This window comes from Hipposideros armiger, unplaced genomic scaffold, assembly GCF_001890085.2.
Source record: "Hipposideros armiger isolate ML-2016 unplaced genomic scaffold, ASM189008v1 scaffold_30, whole genome shotgun sequence".
Classification (NCBI taxonomy): Eukaryota; Metazoa; Chordata; class Mammalia; order Chiroptera; family Hipposideridae; genus Hipposideros; species Hipposideros armiger.
In genome coordinates, this window is record NW_017731380.1 from 3415619 (window position 1) to 3434186 (window position 18568).

Here is an 18568-nt window from a genome sequence, read left to right on the forward strand (position 1 = left end):
ATAGTTGTGAGGAAGAGGTGAGCTGCTACAAATAAAGCAATTAGAAAAGTGCATGCCACGTTTATGTGCGATGTTTGTCAGCCATGATTGTTATTTTTAGACACAGTTTACCTCCCTTGTTAGGCCATAGTCCTTCCAGTCCCTTCAGTCTAATGTAATGTTTTGCATGTGGGAGGTGGTCATAAATGCTTCTTGAACAAACACAGGAAACATATCTTGTATAAACATTTCTTGTATAAACATTCAAGTTCAATATGTACATCTGCTTATGCTATAATTTTTTTATAATCTTTTCAATTAAAAAAAAACCTGAAAATTGTTTTAGGTCTCTTGATATTGAAATCTTTGATATCAGTTTGTCATTATGAATTGATGCCAAATTACAAGGATCTATTTTATGTCCCATTATCAAGATTCTAGCTTAATTCCGAGATTTTGCAATGCTTAAGGTTTTCCTTTTCATCTTTGTTCTTCTGGGGCCAGAGAGATACTGTTACCCGTGGCCCTCCTGTGCTCTTATCTCGTGTCACACTTCGCGGCACTCAGTAGCTGCCTCTCCCACCCCTCTACGAGCTCCTGGGACCCCACTCTCCTCTGGTTTTCCTCCATCTTGCTGCTTTTCCTTCTTAGCCTCTTCTGCCTGTGGGTTCCTCTGGAGAGCCCGGCCTACTTTGGTCCCTTCTTGTCTTTATCTCTGCACTCTCCTAGATAGCCCTTCTTTCTGCTCCTTGGCTTTAATACAAACTGGACCAATGACACCCAAACATCTATCTTCAGCCTGACTCCTCTCTGGAACACCAGATTTCTTTATCCAACTGCTTCCCTGACATTACCACATGGATAGTTAATTAGACATCTCAGAATGGACATGGCCAAACTCAGCTGCTCACCCCCGAAGCCTTTCTTCCCCCTCACTCCACCCATAGCACCTCCGTGCTCCCAGTTGCTGCAGCCAAAGATCTAGGTGTTATCCTTCTTTACCCTTGTCCCTCACCCCTCATATTCAGTCCATCGGCAAACCCTGTCAGCTCTCCCTCCACAAAACACTCGCACTGCCCATCTCTCTCCAGCCTGGTCTGGCCACGGGCATCTTGCCTGGATCACTGAGCAGCTTCATCTTCCTATTTCTATTTGTATGTTGCCCATACACAGCCTTCCATGCTGCAGTCAGAAACCAGTCCCATCCCTGCTGTGTCACTTGGGATCAAGTGACAACCCCTTCCTAGATTTAAAACATCCTACCAAGTCTGGTTCCTATGCCCTGAGCATTAAGCTCCAGCAGTGAGCTAATTCTTGCCCCAGGGCCTTGACACGACCTGTTCCCGCTGCCTAGAACCCATGTCCTCCTGATCCCGCACCCTCAAATGAGTAGCTCCTTATGGTATTTTCGATTTATGGTTTAAATATCATGTCCTATGAGAGACCATCTGATCATCAAAGTAATCACCTAGTAACTCTTATATCATCCTATTTTATTTTTATGGCACCTATTGTTATTTACTCATTTGTTTGTCTCTCTGTCTTCCCCAGAAGAACATGGTTCTACCACAGCAGGGACCTAGTCCGTTTTGTTCATCACTGATTTCACACGGAAAGCTTTCACCAAATGTTTACAGCCCTGGACCACTGCGGGGTCTGAGCATGTGTCCTGCCCCTGGGCTTTCCTGGAAGCCCAGCAGGCTGGCTGAGGCGTGGTCACAGCCTCCCTCAATCCAGGAGCAGGGCGAGGACGAGATGCTGTTCCACACATCATCAGTAGGCGACAGAAGCTGCCTTTGAGGCAGGCATCTGAGTTATGGGGTTGGCCGGTTTTCCAGGATCCTGATTCTTGTCACCCTGCCAACCCCTACCAACGGGACTGACAGTCACCTGTTAACAACAGTGAAAGGCTTCAGGGCAGCAGGCCCCTCCTTCCCCCTCTTCCAAGCTCTCTGTTGTAGAGATGCTTAGACATTAAATGGCACTCACTGGGTGTCAGACACGACACTAAGCATTTTACACAAGTAGATTCTTCGCAACTCTGAGGTGGTATTATTATCCCTATTCCAAAGAATAGGAACCTGAGGCTCAGAGTGGGATGGGAAGCAAGGCTGAGGCGGGAGCCCACTCTCTCGTCACCATGCCACTCTGCCCCAAGGCTGTTTCCAGTTCCCAGGACATCGTAAGCCTGGAAAACTGGGTAGAAATTGAACTGATGAGTGTTAATGGCAAGTAGTAAGTAATGCTGTGTACACGTAGGGGAGGCTTTATGGATTCTACATGCTAAAGATAATGATTGATTGAACATACTATTTGGGCTTATTTTCATTTATTTATAAAACTCAAACACAGTGATTGTTTAAACCACACAGCTCTTTTCATTCTTAAAAAAAAAATCAAAAAGGTTTTATCTGAAACATTTTGAACTTAAACAAAAACCAGGCTGCAAACACATTAGCAATCAGAAGGTGATTAATTGGAAAAATGCTGTTAAAGTGGAAAAGACTGGAATTTTGGCAGAATCCAGACTGAAAGGTCTTTTTGACTAAATCGCAGAAGATCATTTATAAGATAATGTCTTTCAGGCCACTTGTCTCTCTCTGCTCATGATGTCTTCCTTACAGGATAACTAAGTCTAGTGGCTTAAATTTTGAAACAAACTTGGAAATTTAGGTAGGTGTTAATAAAGTGAAGTAAATTCTCCTAAAATCAATTTACCTATGACACATTATTTAATCACAGAATTGGAACGAAGAAAAAATTTACCTCAGGCAACCTGTTGTGTTACGCAGAACGAGTGAAGTCTGAAATTTAATTTTATGATCATCATCAAAAGAAGAGTTATTCCATCCAGAATGTGGAACGATCACAGTGTTTGTTAAGGTTGAGAGAGCATCTCGAATGATTGTCATCTTTACGGCATCACATGATGATAAATTCCAAAGAACTCCTGAAAAATGAGATTTTAAACATGGAATCATAAATCAGAGATCCCACAGTTTCAGTAATGAAATAAACATATTAGCTCAAACTGATGCAAACTCAGTCTGTTCCAAACCTAATCTATGGCCTGAATTTGCAAGCAGGCTGGGGCTGGACCTCTAATAAATGTTGAGTGAACATATGTGAGCTTCTGGCAGCATTACAAAGTCGTAATAGTCTTTCTCTTAAGTTTTACAGTCTATGTATCTATCAGGCAAGATGGCTGTGCTTTTGCAAAGTAAATGTGTTACTCTGTGAGGGTGAGAGAAGCAATCCAATCACAGGTCATAAATATATGCATCTGTGATTGCTGTAAAACAGTCATTCATTGCATCATCCCCCATAATCAATGTTTTATGTGACAAGCCATTTTTAAAATTTAGAACTTGGACCAAGTTTCTCTTTCACAAAGCACTGACATGTCTCTCTTCTTACTCTTGATATTGGGAAGCTCAAGCTTAAATATAATATTTGCAGCACCTTTACTGGCACAGAGGGTGTTTACATTTGCTTCATATTTTTTATTTAGGTAAGGTTTAGGCATTTCTATTTCAACTTCAAGAGTTTTATTACCATGTGTTTGTTTTAGAAGTGCAACTTACTGCTACTCCTTTTGGATGTAGGCAAGACACAATAAATTAAGTCACCCATATTATAATTCATATCAAGATTGCTAGGACAAAGAGTGAAAATGTAGCTTATTAGAGTGTTATTTAAATTGTAAGCATATGAAAGTCTTCATTTCTGTGTCAACTATGAGGTGGGTTAAATTATTGTCATAGCACACATATTTTCTAATAGTTGCTGTTTTAGAAATTAGAGCAAATTAAAGATTATACCTACTCTAATGTCATTTTCTCATCAATGCATTTTCCTAAGTAAGAGGGAAGAAGGTGGAGGAGAGATGAGGCAGTTTCTGTGCAGCTGAGGTCCTCAGAGCCCTGCAAGCCTGATGTATCCTTAGCAAGCTGCTCAAAAGTCTGTACAGTGCTGTTAGAACTATCAACACACAAAAACACTTGTGGCCTGTGGAGGAGGAGGAGTTGGCAAAATCTGCCCACATTCATGGGAGCAAGTCAGGCTTGTGAACATGACTGAGATAGAGTGTTGGGCTAGAGACAAGGTGGAGAACTGCTGCTGTAGTATAGGGTGACCAAGGAGCGGGCCTGCAAACTGACTGCTCAGCCTTCTTGGGGCGTGGCCTGGAGAAAGCACAGGCCCCCTTTATAAAGGAGAGTGCTAGCATTCTTTTCCAGCTTTTTTTTTTTTTTTTCCTTTTTGGAAGAAGGAGAGGTAAAAGCAAAGGGCTAGAACTGAAGGGAGTGAAATAATAACCTGACTATAAATAGAGAGAGGACCATCCCTTCCCTGCAGTCTGCCTGACCAGTCCACATGCTGTGGAGGGAATGGTCCTGATTCCCTGATGCTTGGGCTCCGTCCTGGGAAAACGTCTGGGTGCTGGGTTCTGCTCTGCACTGTGCTCCTCTCCTCTTTCACTTGGCTCTGATTCTGCACCATGATGATTCGGTTTCCCTTGTTCCTTAGGGACTTTCACCTTTCTCTGCTCCTACTCTTTGGGGTCGATAACCCACCATAACTACAACCTTTCAGGACCTCCATCTCAGCAGTAGCCCATCTAGTCAGGCCTGGATTGGGAGGGGACTTGAGACAGTTCAGAATCAGGAAAGGTAAAGACCTTGCTTCGTTCTGGAAGCTTGTTCTCTCCACCATGACAGACCACTGCTTATACCATTATCTTGTGGCACACAAGAGCACACACTGTGAGTGCGTATGTAATGAACATATATTCCACAGGCAGAACTACTTCTCCATGGATTCTGATAAAAAATGGCTATGTTTCTATATAAAATGATTTAAAACTGTGCTCCCTGGATTCTGGGTTTTTTTCTGGACCGTTAGGGGCTGCCATGTGAGATGTGTAAGCGTGAAACTGGCAGCAGGAATCCAAATCCCCACCCGATTCATCCAGAGCAGCTCCATACTTACCTGGCCTCAATGCTGGGCATCGCTCTGTGTTTGTTTGAAAAAGGGTTTCATTTCCCAAAGACATTTGAAAAGCCCTGTCTTTGTGGAACAGTGTTAAAGGACTGATGACTACAGAAAGGACCTGGGAGCTAAGGATGAGAAATGAGTCTCTGGAGGTCTGTTCTGACTCAAATAACAAGAGATGGGAGAGAGGACAGAAGAAAGAATGGGTTGAGGCATAGAAGGGTGCCATGAATAGGGCTTTACCATTTCCAGCTAACGAGGCCAAGCATGCTCAACCCAGGGCACCGATGGGGCCTGCCAGAGCCCAGCCGTGGTCCAGAGCCCATTGGTGTGTGTGTGTTTGCGTGTGTGTTTGCGTGTGTGTGTGTGTGTGTGTGTGTCATTTCCTAACCTCTATTGCTGATGATTTTATAACGTGTGATTCTTAATGCCATTGGAGCAAATTATCTTTCTGTCAAAGCCTTTCAAATTTCTCACTCCACAAATTTCAACACATGGGGGAGCGCTGCATTTTCCAATACTTCACAGGATTCGCTTCAGCAAAGTTAACAGTAAGGCAAGGTATATGGAAAGTAAAGCCTATTATGATACAGGCTACAGGTGTAAAATTAGATCTCTCTCTACAAAAGACTTACAGTGTGAGTCACAAACCTCAGGTGAAAACATGACTAAGAAAGGGGTGGCACTTTAGTATGCTGGGGCTTGGAGGTGATGCTGGGAAGTTCTTTGATCGTTGGCAGAAAAGCTTGTTTTTCATGGTTCCTGCCTCCACTCCTGGCTACTTACTTTTAAGGCCTACTTCTGGTAAGAGGCTATTTCGTAGATTTGCAGTTCCCTGACTTTCTGTGCAGGTACTGGAATGTTGTCCTGGCTCAGGCCTTTAGAATGACCAGTGGAGTTATATATATATATACATATACATATATATATATATATACATATACATATACATATACATATATATATATATATATCACCCTACAGTTTACTATTAGCCTTTACATCTCCATGGGATTCAATAGCCTAAATGTTCATAAGTCAATATAAACAACAGTAACACGACCATTGACTGTGGTCTGACTGTGCCAGGAATTATGTGCTTTACATATAATACCTTAAAGAGCTAAGCTGCACAAAATTAACTAACTTCACATTTAATTATTTTGTAGGCTTGAAATTCTACATGTTGATTTGATGAGCATTTGAAGTTCTAAATTTAATTTTAAACTTTATTAGGCAAGTATACTGAGGAACAAATACTCTACCATCATCCATACTTTTACATGTCTTGTTATACATATGTAGGACAAGTTAATATGTGCTCAAAAAGATTTCTTGATGGGTCCAACCAAATAGCTTGTTTGTTTTTGGATTTCCCTTTTATTTTCTGCCTGACAGACTTAGCTCAAAGTATTACTTCCCTTTTATGCCTTTTCTTAAAACTCAGTATTCAGGGGTATCTTTAAAGTCTATAACTACGGGGAGACTTTAACTACATTGCTAAAGTCTAGAACAATGTTCTGGATCTTTAAGGGACTTTGCCAGCATAGTTCTTTCTGCCTGTCTTTCACATGAAGACGAGAGCAGATGGTTGTTGACACCACCATCCTAGCGACAGGGATAGGAAAGTCCCATTGCTGCTCCATCTCCCAGAACCACCATGCCAGAATCTCTTTTCCTCAAAATGCAAAACAGAAAGGACCAGTGTCGCCCAATTATAAAATGCAAAATGTTGAAAATACATAACTCTTCAGTAGATTAAACTGACTATGCTAACTTTTGGTCAACTGAGATGACTTATTGATCAGAAAACCAGTCTTATAGAAATTCAGGCTTTCGTTTCTGCAACTTCAAAAAATGTTCAAAGTTATTCTTTACCAGAAAAAAAAAGGAGAGGTTCTATTTTTGCTAAGTCTGTGGCATTCAAGGGACTCACACCAAGGCAGCTTTATCATCTGCACTACAAGTTGTATTATCCCACTAATCCTGCACTTTGCCAGGTAACACAAAGAGCGACAACATTTGGTGTGGCTTTAACTGGTCATTTCGAACATTAAAGCAAGTAAAGATACTGGCTTTTCTCTTCCACTTTCTATTTTAAAAGTAATATTATGGAAAGCCAGAACAACCTGTTCTGATCAACCAATATTGAATGAAGAAGGTTCAATTAAACTTAAAAGCCTTAGCTATGGAATGATTAATTTGGCTTTTCTACCCTAAGTAAGAAGCACCACTCTTAAGACCAGCTAATAATACCCGTGTGCACTCTTCCTCACTAAGGTAGTAATAAAACAATGTTCTCTCCACTTAGTCTGTCTAAGGCTTCATTTAATGGGTCAGGAAGAATGCTGCTAGAGCAGTAAGTAATGAATTGAAAATACACCAACTCCCAGATGTAGCAAGATTGATGAGAAAATACAGAGCTGTAGGATTAGCATTTTCCATCAACATGATAAACCTCCAGCTCCAACACCCTAATGCAAAATTTGCTTCGAAAATATTTAGCAGTACACTCTGTTATCTCCTGGTTTCCAAAGAGAAAGACAAAAATAAACTATAATTTGGTTTAGGAAGCTTGAGGTTTTTATTTAATTTAAAGCAATTAGCTATTTGTTGTGAGGACTAAGAATATACATCTACAAACTAATTTAGAAAATACTAGGGAATTTCATGCATATTATCTTAGAAAATAATATTCATTGTGATTATTGGTTACTCATAATTATGTGTACTTTTTCCTGTGGTAGAGAATATGAAATACTGCCATGAGAGACGAAAGTTCATTTTTGCCACAAAGAATGAATAAAGTAATTAAAATACCATTTCACATAAATCCTCGCTGCAGAATTTTCAAAGAGCTCACATTTAAAACTAGCTTTATAGCTTATTTAACAGCCAACTGATAATTTCATAGTCAAATTAAAAACTGATTTTACTGATTAATTAAAATAATAGCACCATTTGAAAAATGTATTTCTTAAAGGACATGAAAAACCAAACAAGGAACATTTGAAAAAATACAAGTTCTCTGATAGCATACATGCCTAACAGCCTGTATAATAGTTTTTTCTTTCTGATACGAAAGAAATCTAAAACCATTCATTTTTATATAGCATTCAATTTGTTCCCTGTTTCCTGATTATCAAAAAACCCACCAGTGTTCATGGACATTGCAAAAAAGAAAAATAAAGTATCCAGAAGTACTAGTGCCCTTCAAATACTGCCAATGGACATGGACCTCCGGTTTCTTTTACAAGTTTGACTCATTTTCAGTGTCTGTTCTTGACGTTCCTGTTTTAGTCATGCTCTTTCACAGGATGTCCATGAGGTAAGTAAAACTACCTAAGCCTTAGGGACGTGCAGAGTAAGTATTAATCCAGAGAACAGACGATGAGGTCTTGGTCCCACTGTTCTGGCACAGGGTGAGCGTCATCACAAGTCACTATCCTGACTGCGCTGCCGCTCTCTGGGATCAGGAACCCTGCGATGTGGATGCATTCACGCCCTTCTGGCAATTGTGCATCTACAGATGCTTTGGAACAGACTGGGGTTGTGTACACCCACTCTGCAAGCATTCCTGATAAACGGGGGTACAAATATTGGACTAATAGTGAAAATGTAAAACATCACGGCTGCAGAGTGCATCCGAGGGCCAGAGTGTGTGCATCTCGCAAACACAGTCTGTGGATAACAAAGCAGGAATGTGGCCTCTCAAGCTAGGGCCCCGCCTCTCCTAGGACATGCCTCCCATGTTATTCGCTATTGGTCTCTGGATGAAACACTCAAGGATCTAGCAAAAACTTCTCCATTTCTTCTCTCTGAAGTTCTCCCATAGCTTCGGTAGGGTTTCTATAAACTCTTGTGACATTTTTTGGGGGAAGAGAATAATTAACGTCAAGATGCTATGATGACTATATCCTGTCACATATAGCCACCCACATCCCTGTCCATTAAATGTATGCACCTCATGCCTTGTGGTTACCTGTTGCTTACACGGCAGCACAGTACAGGCCTGCACTGTCCAATACAGTAGCTGTTGGCCACACGTGGCCACTGAACACTTGAAATGTGGCTACTGCAAATTAGATGTGCTTGTGAGTGTACAAGATACATAGTGGATTATGAAGACCAGGTATGAAAAAAATGAGTGTAGAACATCTCATTAATAATTTTAGATTGCTTATAAGTTGAACTATTGCAACTATTGGGTTAAAGAAACTATATTATTAAAATTAATACCACACTTTTAAATGTGGCTACTAGAAGTTCAGAATTATGTGTCCTGAATTATAATTCTATTGAAAGGTGCTGATAGAGACGCTGCTCATTTTATGCCAGGCTCTGAGACACATAGGCAAGGCCTCTGCTCTCGGGAGGCCTTGTCACAGTTACAACACAAGGCAGCGGCAGAAAACACCTAAGCGGAGGAAGAGCAAGAAGCACAGCTCACACGTGGCTCGTGCCAGGCACTCCACGTGCATCATCACAAAAACACCAAGCAGCGGGGCTGTGTCTCACTGGGGAAGCCGGCACTGGGAGAGGTGATGCGCCTGGGGCCACAGAGCTGGGAGGAAACAGCAGATCTGCCTCTACAGCACACTCGCTCCCCGACACCAGGCTGCCTCTCCCAGGATGCTCTGCCAAGCCCAGGAACCTGTTTGGTAGGACTACAGACCACCGCATCTGAGCTGGAGTGTGGAGGGCAGAGGCCAGGGAGAAGCAGACTGAGGCTGGGGAGCCCCCTTCCAGGTGGACCAGTGTTGGGGGAGAAGCAGAGTGGGGGAGCCTCAAGGTGGGGGTTGGCCTGGAAGATGAGGACAGGGAATGCAGATTTGACTGGCAGGTGGGCAAGTGGGGACTACAGGGACAGGCCTCATCCCAGGGACAACGGTGAGGCTGATGGAACAGGAGGGGCAGAACCCATGTCCCAGAACAGCAGTTCAGGGGGATGTGATGAGAATATGAAGGAGCAAGGGGGGGATGGGAAGGCAAAGCGGAAGAAGTGCTCGGGACGAGAATTGGAGCCTGAGGTAAACGGAGGGTGGCGTCAAAGATGAACCAGGAGTCCGGCGTATGTGTGAGAATATGGTGCTGTACAGAAAAGAGGAAATCAAGGGGGGAGTGGGAAGACAGCAGTGCAATGAAAAAATGTCTGCCATTTGTGGCTTCAGGCAAACCACTCAAGCTTTCCACCAGGACTTGGAATGCTGTGAACAAATTAGGAAACAAATGGAATTGAAATACTAATGGGAAAAGAATTATCTTGAGAGTAGGACAAAAGTGCCGTCTTCAGTGATGGAAAAGCCTTGCTTTGGATAAATTCTGAGGAAAACAAATCACGATGGTATATAATCATTCCCTGGATTCCTAAGATGCTGCGTCTCTGCAGAGGTTCCTGAAACTTACGTAGTGACCCCCCGAGCAGTTGAACGTGCAGTCACGGTCCTGGCTTATAGGCATGGCTCACGGCTTTCTTCTTCCTGCCCCTGCTGCCAGGCTTGATGCGCTCCCTCCTGACCTGAATGGCTGGCCCTCTAAGTGGTGTGCAGTCTAGCTGCCCCGAGGGCTGGGTCCCACAGAGAGGCCAGTGTGCCTTGCCCTGTTCACCTAGCTGCCCTGAGATTTCCTGCACACAGCTAATGCATACTCCATGTCCAACATGGGGAAGCTAACTCAGGTCCAGCCGTGGTCACAGTGGTCACCATCTCCGGTGTCGGCAGTAATACTGAGTGAATACTTAGGTGACCTGAGAGAGAAGCTTCCCAGGAGGGGCTGTGTGGAACTGAAGGCCTGAGCTAGCCACAGACACTGCACTTGGTGGGGCCCCTGCCTACGTATCTAATTTGAAGGGGATCACTCCTGCTATTAGAATTTTTCCCCAGCTAAAGGACATGAATGTTAGATCTTTAGTCTTTAAAGACCAGAAGGATTAGTCTGCCTTTCTGGGATTTTTCAAGTACAAAGGTGGATCACAGTATCTTTAAAAAGATCAATTTCTAGAGATCCTTGTAAAGACTCACATTTGCATTTGAACATATTCTTTTTTATTCTAGGTAATTTTCCAACTTCATGAGTAGGTCAAGAGGATTAATAAAATAACGTAGTCCTACGGACCCTGGAAAGGCATTTCCGCTGAAAATAAATCAGCTTACAATTCAGAAATGCTGACCGAGATTGTCCAGGAGGGAGTAAGGGATATAAAGGACGCTTCTGTGAGGGGGTGTTTGTAAAAGCTAATGGGTCATAAGATGGAAAATCGTCCTGAGAGCATCGTTCTGATGCAGAGGTGGCAGCGAGGACATTGACCAGGCCTCTGGGTTGTTCTTCAGGTAACTCCAGTCTCCGACACAGAAGTAGGTCATTTACACTATTATAGAGGTTTACTGAGACAAAGTTATATGTTCCACAGCTGACTTCTATGTGGTCCAGGAATGTGCTTATACATTTGTAACTGCACTAAATCTTCAACCTAGTTATATGAATTCCAGCAGAAGCAGCTTAGCACTTAAAGCTGTGGGACATCAGGCAGATTTTGCAAATCGCTTGGGGGGGCCTAAACTGGGGTCCTCTGTGCATCTACGTTTTAGATTTTTGTCATATACCCTCATCTTTCTCGCATATACTGGCTGCCTGGTCTGCTGAGGGAGGGCGTCATTATGCAACTGCTCTTGCGCTGAGAAATTCTACTCTGACCGATGGCTGATCACCTGAGTTCTGCAGGGACCTTCCGGGTCTCCCCACCTGCCTGCCTCCTTTTGCTCAGCATTCAGAAGCCATCACACAAAACAGAAGGTCATAGTCCACTTACAAGGCTGAACCTTTTCATACTCAGAATATAAATCTTGAAATAATCACAAGGTTCTAAAATCGTATTTCACATGTTTTCTAAGCAACCTGAAGCTTTATGATTATACCTGATTGATTACCGGTTTGATGTAACTGTGCTACTGGCCAAGCTAAAAAATATTTCTCTATATTCCTGGATAAAATTCAGAGAGTAAAGAAGATGTTGTGGGATTTTTTTCTTCTTTTACCTTTTTGGTGGGAATTTAAAAGACAAGAAAGAGATATCACTTCATATCTATCAGAATGGCTATCATCAATATCATCAATGGTGAGGTTGTGGAGAAAAAGGAACCCTTGTGCACTGTTGGTGGGATTGCAAATAGGTGCAGCCACTATGGAAAACAGTGGAGGTTCCTCAAAAAACTAAAAATAGAACTACCTTATGACCCAACAATTATACTTCTGGGTATTTATCTGCAGAAATATAAAACACTAATTAGAAAGAGACATGCACCCCTATGTTCAGTGCAGCATTATTTAATAGCCAAGATATGAAAGCAACTTAAGTGCCCATCAATAGCAATTGGAAAAACAGAGGCAGTACATATACACAACGGACTCAGCCATAAAAAGAATGAAATCTTACCATTTCCAACAAAATGGATGGACCTAGAGGGTATTATGCTAAATGAAATAAGCCAGACTGAGAAAGACAAATACCATATGATCTCACTTATATGTGGAATATAAAGAACAAAATAAATGAACAAACAAAACAGAAACAGACTCGTAGATACAGAGAACAAACTGATGGAGGCTACATGGGAAGCAGATTGAAGGGGTGGGTGAAAAAAGGTGAAGGGATTAAAAAGTACAAACTATAGTTACAAAATAGTCATGGGGATGTAAAGTACACCATAGGGAATATAGTCATAACATTATAATAATTATGTATAGTGCCAGGTGGGTATGAGACTTATCAAGCAGCCCACTGAATAAATTATATAAATGTCTAACCACTACCTGTACATCTGCAGCTAATATAAAATAATTTTGAATGTCAACTGTAACTACAAAAAAATAAATAATTTAGAAAAATAAAGAACAAGGGAAATGACACCTGAAAATGGGCATCTGCACCTCCAGGTTCTGCGCCTACTCCGCACTTCTTGGTGGCCTGGGGACAGGCCAGGGTGGGCAGAGGGAGGGAGAGCACCAGCCTGTGTGTCAGGGACCCAACCTCAGGACTCCATCTCTCTGGACCCCCGTTTCTCATTTCTAGTTGGGGGCAGAGGGAGGTGCAGAATAGAGGATTTCTTTAGGACCCTTTCAAGTTCAAAGCTCTGTGACTGTGACTTAAGAGTTGTCCCATTTATAATAAACCGTCTTTGTCTTGTTACCAGTGAAACATTTTTTGGTCATTATATTTCTTATTACCAATTTTTATGCTTTGAAATGTTCAGGGAAAGCACGCATATTTCTGTTGCTATTTTTCTAAGGGGGCCAAGTGGTAAGGATTCTACTGACTTGGGCTGGGAATTGGGACGGGATGTTGCTCAATTTCTGAAAACCACCCATGCAGCGCCTGACAGCTCCAGTGACCCACAAAAAGCGGGTAGAAAGGAACAGGCCAGTTCCTCTTTGGATCAGAGAATAAGCGGAGGTTTAGAAGGCACATTAATTAGGCCAAGGGGACATGTTTAGTAAATTATTTAATCTTGTAATGGCATGTAACAGTCCCAAAGGCTAAATGCACGTCCACTAAGCTCCGGCTCTTTACAGAACATCCTGCTGTCTGATGAACTTTAGCCTGGCCCATCTACACTTCCCTTAGAGCAAGACTATCATTTTCTTATTAATTTATTGTCTCTAATTAGAAACGTGGAGTTAATGATCAGAAAGGGAAGATGCCCAATTTCATGTTCTGCACAGTATCTGGAACTCATTGCTAGCATCTAAGCATTTTTAAATAAACGTGTGAAATATTTTACTTAGCCATATGGATGAATAATCACTTGCTAAATTGGGAGAAATGTGAATAGAACTGTCATTTAAACAAAGTATATTGTTAATCAAAAACAAAGGCTACTCTTTGGTATTTGACACCAGTATTAATGGAGATAACAGAAGTGTGATAGTTTGGGGACATTTGGGGCATTAAATGGTAGGTAGGCTTCCAGGTTCTGTGCAGTCTCTTCCATTTCTATAGTTTTAAAAAATGATGCTTTTAGGATGCTCAAAAACTTGAAAATCATATTTCCTAGGTTAGAAACACTAATGATCTTGGACAAATGAGTTCAATAAGAACAAGTGAGTTCTTTTGTTCAATCAAAAACAAATGAGTTCTTTTCTAGTGACAAGATGTTCCGACTTTTCATCCAGTTTGTGGCATAGCTGACATTCATTTTATAAACCAATTGGGGAAAACAATACTTCATCCAGCTTTTAAGCTTAAGCACAGTAAAGGTAAAAAGTACCTTTGTAATAATAATGAAAAAACAAAGAATAAAACAACCCTAAGCACCCATATATATCAGCAACTACGTGAAAAAAAAAAAAGTCATTAGGTTTCATCCTGGCAAATGCTCACCACAATGAAGAAAGCACAAGAATCATATTACATATTAGAGAACTATTTTAATTAACAATGACAGCCCAACTGTCTTGGGAAAATAACTTCACGGAACACATTTTTCCTTTTTTCCTTGAATAAAGATGTGGCCAAAAAATGCAGCCTCAGGGTAGTTATTAAATTGAAAGCCAAGGTGAGGAATCTTTTTAATAGCTAAAATTTCTTCATTTAAGTATGTTAAAAATGCCAAACTGAAACAAAAGGGACTGGAAAAAACAAGGCTTCGGATTAATAACTAGGTAGTTACTTAATCTTAAGAATAATAAAACACCTACTTTCAATGGGATACTAATTTCTTCAAATCATACAGTGTTTTGAACACATCAGTCCATTGTGCTTCATCACTTCATGATCCCGAGTTGATTATAATTTCCACTGAAGAACTCTCAGGCTATTCCTACAAAGGACAAGCATTGTGCAGGGCTGGCCAGGGCCAAGGTAACCTATAGACGACACTGGGAAAACACTGAAATTTGGAAGGAGAATGATCTGTTTTCAAAGAGGATGATATAGAGATGGGCAGCTGACAGGGAATGCTGGGTGATGTGGTCACATGGCACCCTGCTGCCCATGTTTGGGGCAGACCTGCTTTCTTGAGAATGGTTCATTCAGGGCCACACTTTCCTTTTTGGGAGAAGGCTGGGGTTAGGGCTAACAGATCTTCTCTTATAGAACTATTTCTCAGCAAAAGGAGCTCCTGAGGGCTCATCTTCCTCGCCTTCTCAAGTTATTCTTATGTCTTTTTGTTGCTTTTAGAATAACTCTGCACCTCAGCCTTAACTCCAAGAAATCATCAGCTCCCTGTCCCTGTGGGTTCAAGCACATGATTGGTGGTGACTGTGTGTGGATGCTGTCGGGGTGATCCATGCATTGAATGGCTGATTGGGCAAAAGGAGTTTTGAGGTCTTCTCCAACCCTGTCATCCTATGATTTAAAGACAGGTTATGATTATTTGACTTGAGGAAGTGTTAATGGAAGAGCTCAAGGATTTTTTGATGTCATGCTTTAAAACATATCAGGGATTGATCACATTTAAAATATTACTGAATATCAGTTAAGGTTGGTACCACTAAATTTTGAAACTGAGAAATGTGAATAATTAATTTTTCTTGTCTCCATAAATCTTGGCAAATATATGTATACATATGATACACATATGTACAACTACGCTAGATTTATATTATGACTTGGTAGTTTCATATTAGCTAGAAAATGTTTATATACAAGTCAAATTTGGCTGACATTTAGCCTTTTAGAACTGGAAACTCACTTCCAAAGTCCTTGGTCTGTCTCCTTTACATGTGGCAACTGAGCGAAGTGTTTATATACTGACCATGCCCATTCCAAAGACTACTTTGAAAGAACATTTCATAAGCAACCAGTCCACTTATTTAAATTATTAAGAGTAAATTATTAAGGGTAAAAGTAAACAGTTACAAAAGCAACTCTTAATTTCTGCTACCCTGCAAGTAACTATGGCCAAAACATACGTCATAAAGTCTAAAAGCTACTGGCAGCTGTTTCCCCCAAAATAAATAAATAAATTAATTAATTAATTAATTAAAAATATGAGGTTGATGCTAGTTTTACATTGGAAGTGATACACTGTATTGGGGAAACAGCTCTTTTGGAATTACGAAACACTAGCATCCTCCTTTTAAGACCAGGTTCCATGTCTTAAAACATCTTGTGTTGGCAGCCTGGGGAGGTGACTCCAGCCAAAGAAGAGGAGGCAAAATGAGGGCCCTCTGGGTTCCCAGGTACTGATTCCGTTCTTCAGCTCAGCCGCCTGGAACCGCTTCGAGAACCAGAAGCTCTTCCAGGCGGACAATGACCTTCCAGTGCACTTGAAGGGCGGGGGGAACTGACAACATTCTATACCGACTGACCATGGCGCTGTCTTGGGGCACCATCTACAGCCTGTATTGCCTTGGCTGGGCGTCCTTCCCCCACATGAAGTGAGACCAAGAAGCCTGCAGGACCTAAGGGACTTGAACAAACATCAATAAATGTGCTGGCTTCTTGGGAAACCCCCCCAAAACAAACAAACAAAACCCCGTAAAAACATCTTATGTTCTCAGCAACTAGTATTGTGGCCACATAGAAATGATAAAACATGAAGGAAAGCATCTAAATTAGCACTCATATCCAGAGTATATACCTGGTAAATTAGTACATGAAAGCCCTTAGCAGTGAAGTCTGGCTCTACTTCAAATAAATTTGATTTATTCTCAAATAAAAAAGACCTCGCCAAACTTTCATGTACTTTTCTTCCTGCTTATCACTAAATCTTACAAATTTTGTGAGCTCAGCTCAGAAAAGGCACAACAACAGTTTCTCCCAAGGAAGAAAACCTCAGAAACAAAACTCCAACAAAGACTTATTCCTCCTGTGAGAAATTATCACAGAAGAGAAAAAAGAATGTTAAGAACCAAGGTCATGACTAACCTGTCTAGTTAATCAAAAGAGAGCCAATCTGAGTATGAAGCTATGCTTCTAACATCATATGGTCCCTGGATCACCTAATCTCTCAGGGAGCTTAACATGCATCAGTCTTCAGCCTTGTTGGCTGCACAGGTGTGTTACTGGGAGAAGATGCTTAGACCTAACACAGTAAGTTCCAAGTGATGAGAAAGAAACATCAAACAAGAAAGCAAGCGCTCACTGACTGCAATGAAACTGTCTCCTCTATGCCTGCCTCCCTAGCAGGGAGTGTAGGGTCACTTTTTGGGCATTGTCATAGCGATTGTGCTGATTTCTAGGATGGGTACGTCTACATTCTTAATTCTATTTAGCTTGTTCTAATTTTCATTTTACACACGCGTGTGTAAATAATTTGTGTTTTGGTGTCAGAGGGTGAGATGCCTCAAAGTATCTTAGGGAGAATAAGTATATTAATAAATCAACATGGAATTTAGATATGTCAAAGCATTCACATTCAAACTACATGAAGGTGGGCAGCCCAGTTCAGAGTTTAAGATTATACATAAAGTATATTCTACTTTGAGTATGTAAGTTTCATACCATATTTGGAATGCAAGGTACTGTATTTTGAACATTAATATTTTATGAGAAAGTTGATTCCCTTTAAATATTAGATTCATGATGGTTTGCTACACTCCTATGTGTTACTGAATTATATCTGACAGAACCTACAGCTCTGATTTCATAACGGAAGCCAGTGCGGAATGGGATTAATTTTGAAAAAAATGTTGTTAAAATTTTTTAAATTAAATATTTCAAGCATGAAAAATAGCATAGCAATTATAAAACAAACACCCATGTATCCATTATGCAGCTTTGTTAAATATTAATATTTTGTCTGATTTGGTTCAAATTGCTTTCTTTTTAAAGAAACAAGAGTTGGGTTATAAATGCCCCCCCACCCCCCATGCCATTTTCTATACCTCAGTCCCCAGGCCTGGGGTAACTAACCACTATCTGAATATATTAACATTCTAATAAAAAATTTAACTGTATTGCATGTGCATATATCAGAAGCATAATTTATAGCCACAACCTGCATATTTAAAAACTTTATACAAATAGTATCATGCTGCATGTACTATGCAAATATTTCTAGAGATTTACCTGTGTTGCTATAGATAGCTCTAATGTGCTTATTTTAACCCTTATATGCTTTCATTGTGTGAAGGTACTGTCACTTATCTAATCATTTTCTTATCAATGAAGACTCCGTATTTACCCTAATTCTGTTGTAAGTAATGCTGTCATTTATTTGCCCTTTGGCAGAATCATTCTTTCATCTTGACCTCAAGCACTCTTGAACCCAACCTATGGTGTTGCAGTATCCGGTCTCCTAAGACAAGGCATCCCTCTGTTCCTTCTGGTCTCTCCTTCTCCATACTGGACCATCGTCCCTTGACCATGAAATATTCTCTAATTGTTCCCTCTTCTCTACCGTCTACCTCTTCTTTCTATTATTGATACAGTTTGAGCTGTTATCTTTAGACTACTGATGTCCTCATGGGCCTCTCAGACGCCAGGCTCATCTCCCGTCAATCAATCCTCCACCCTGCTGCCTGCTGGGAGAAAGCATTCAAAGCCCAAACTGGACATGCCATGCTCCCACTGGGTGTGGGACACAAGTTCCTCATAAGTCCCCCAAACCAGGCCTGCATTTCCATCTGAGCTGGTCTCCCTTCAGTATCCTCCTCC

General features: G+C 41.2%; 1 protein-coding gene across 11 annotated transcripts in view; it reads right to left on the bottom strand.

Moving 5' to 3' along the window:
• The window catches only part of PKP4 (plakophilin 4), a 228135-nt gene that overhangs the window by 20513 nt on the left and 189054 nt on the right, over positions 1-18568 (bottom strand). For all 11 annotated transcript variants that reach the window (XM_019636845.1, XM_019636844.1, XM_019636843.1 and 8 more), the window contains one exon: positions 2746-2929. In XM_019636845.1, coding sequence (XP_019492390.1) covers positions 2746-2929 — 184 coding nt within the window. The remainder of the gene's footprint in view (positions 1-2745; positions 2930-18568) is intronic.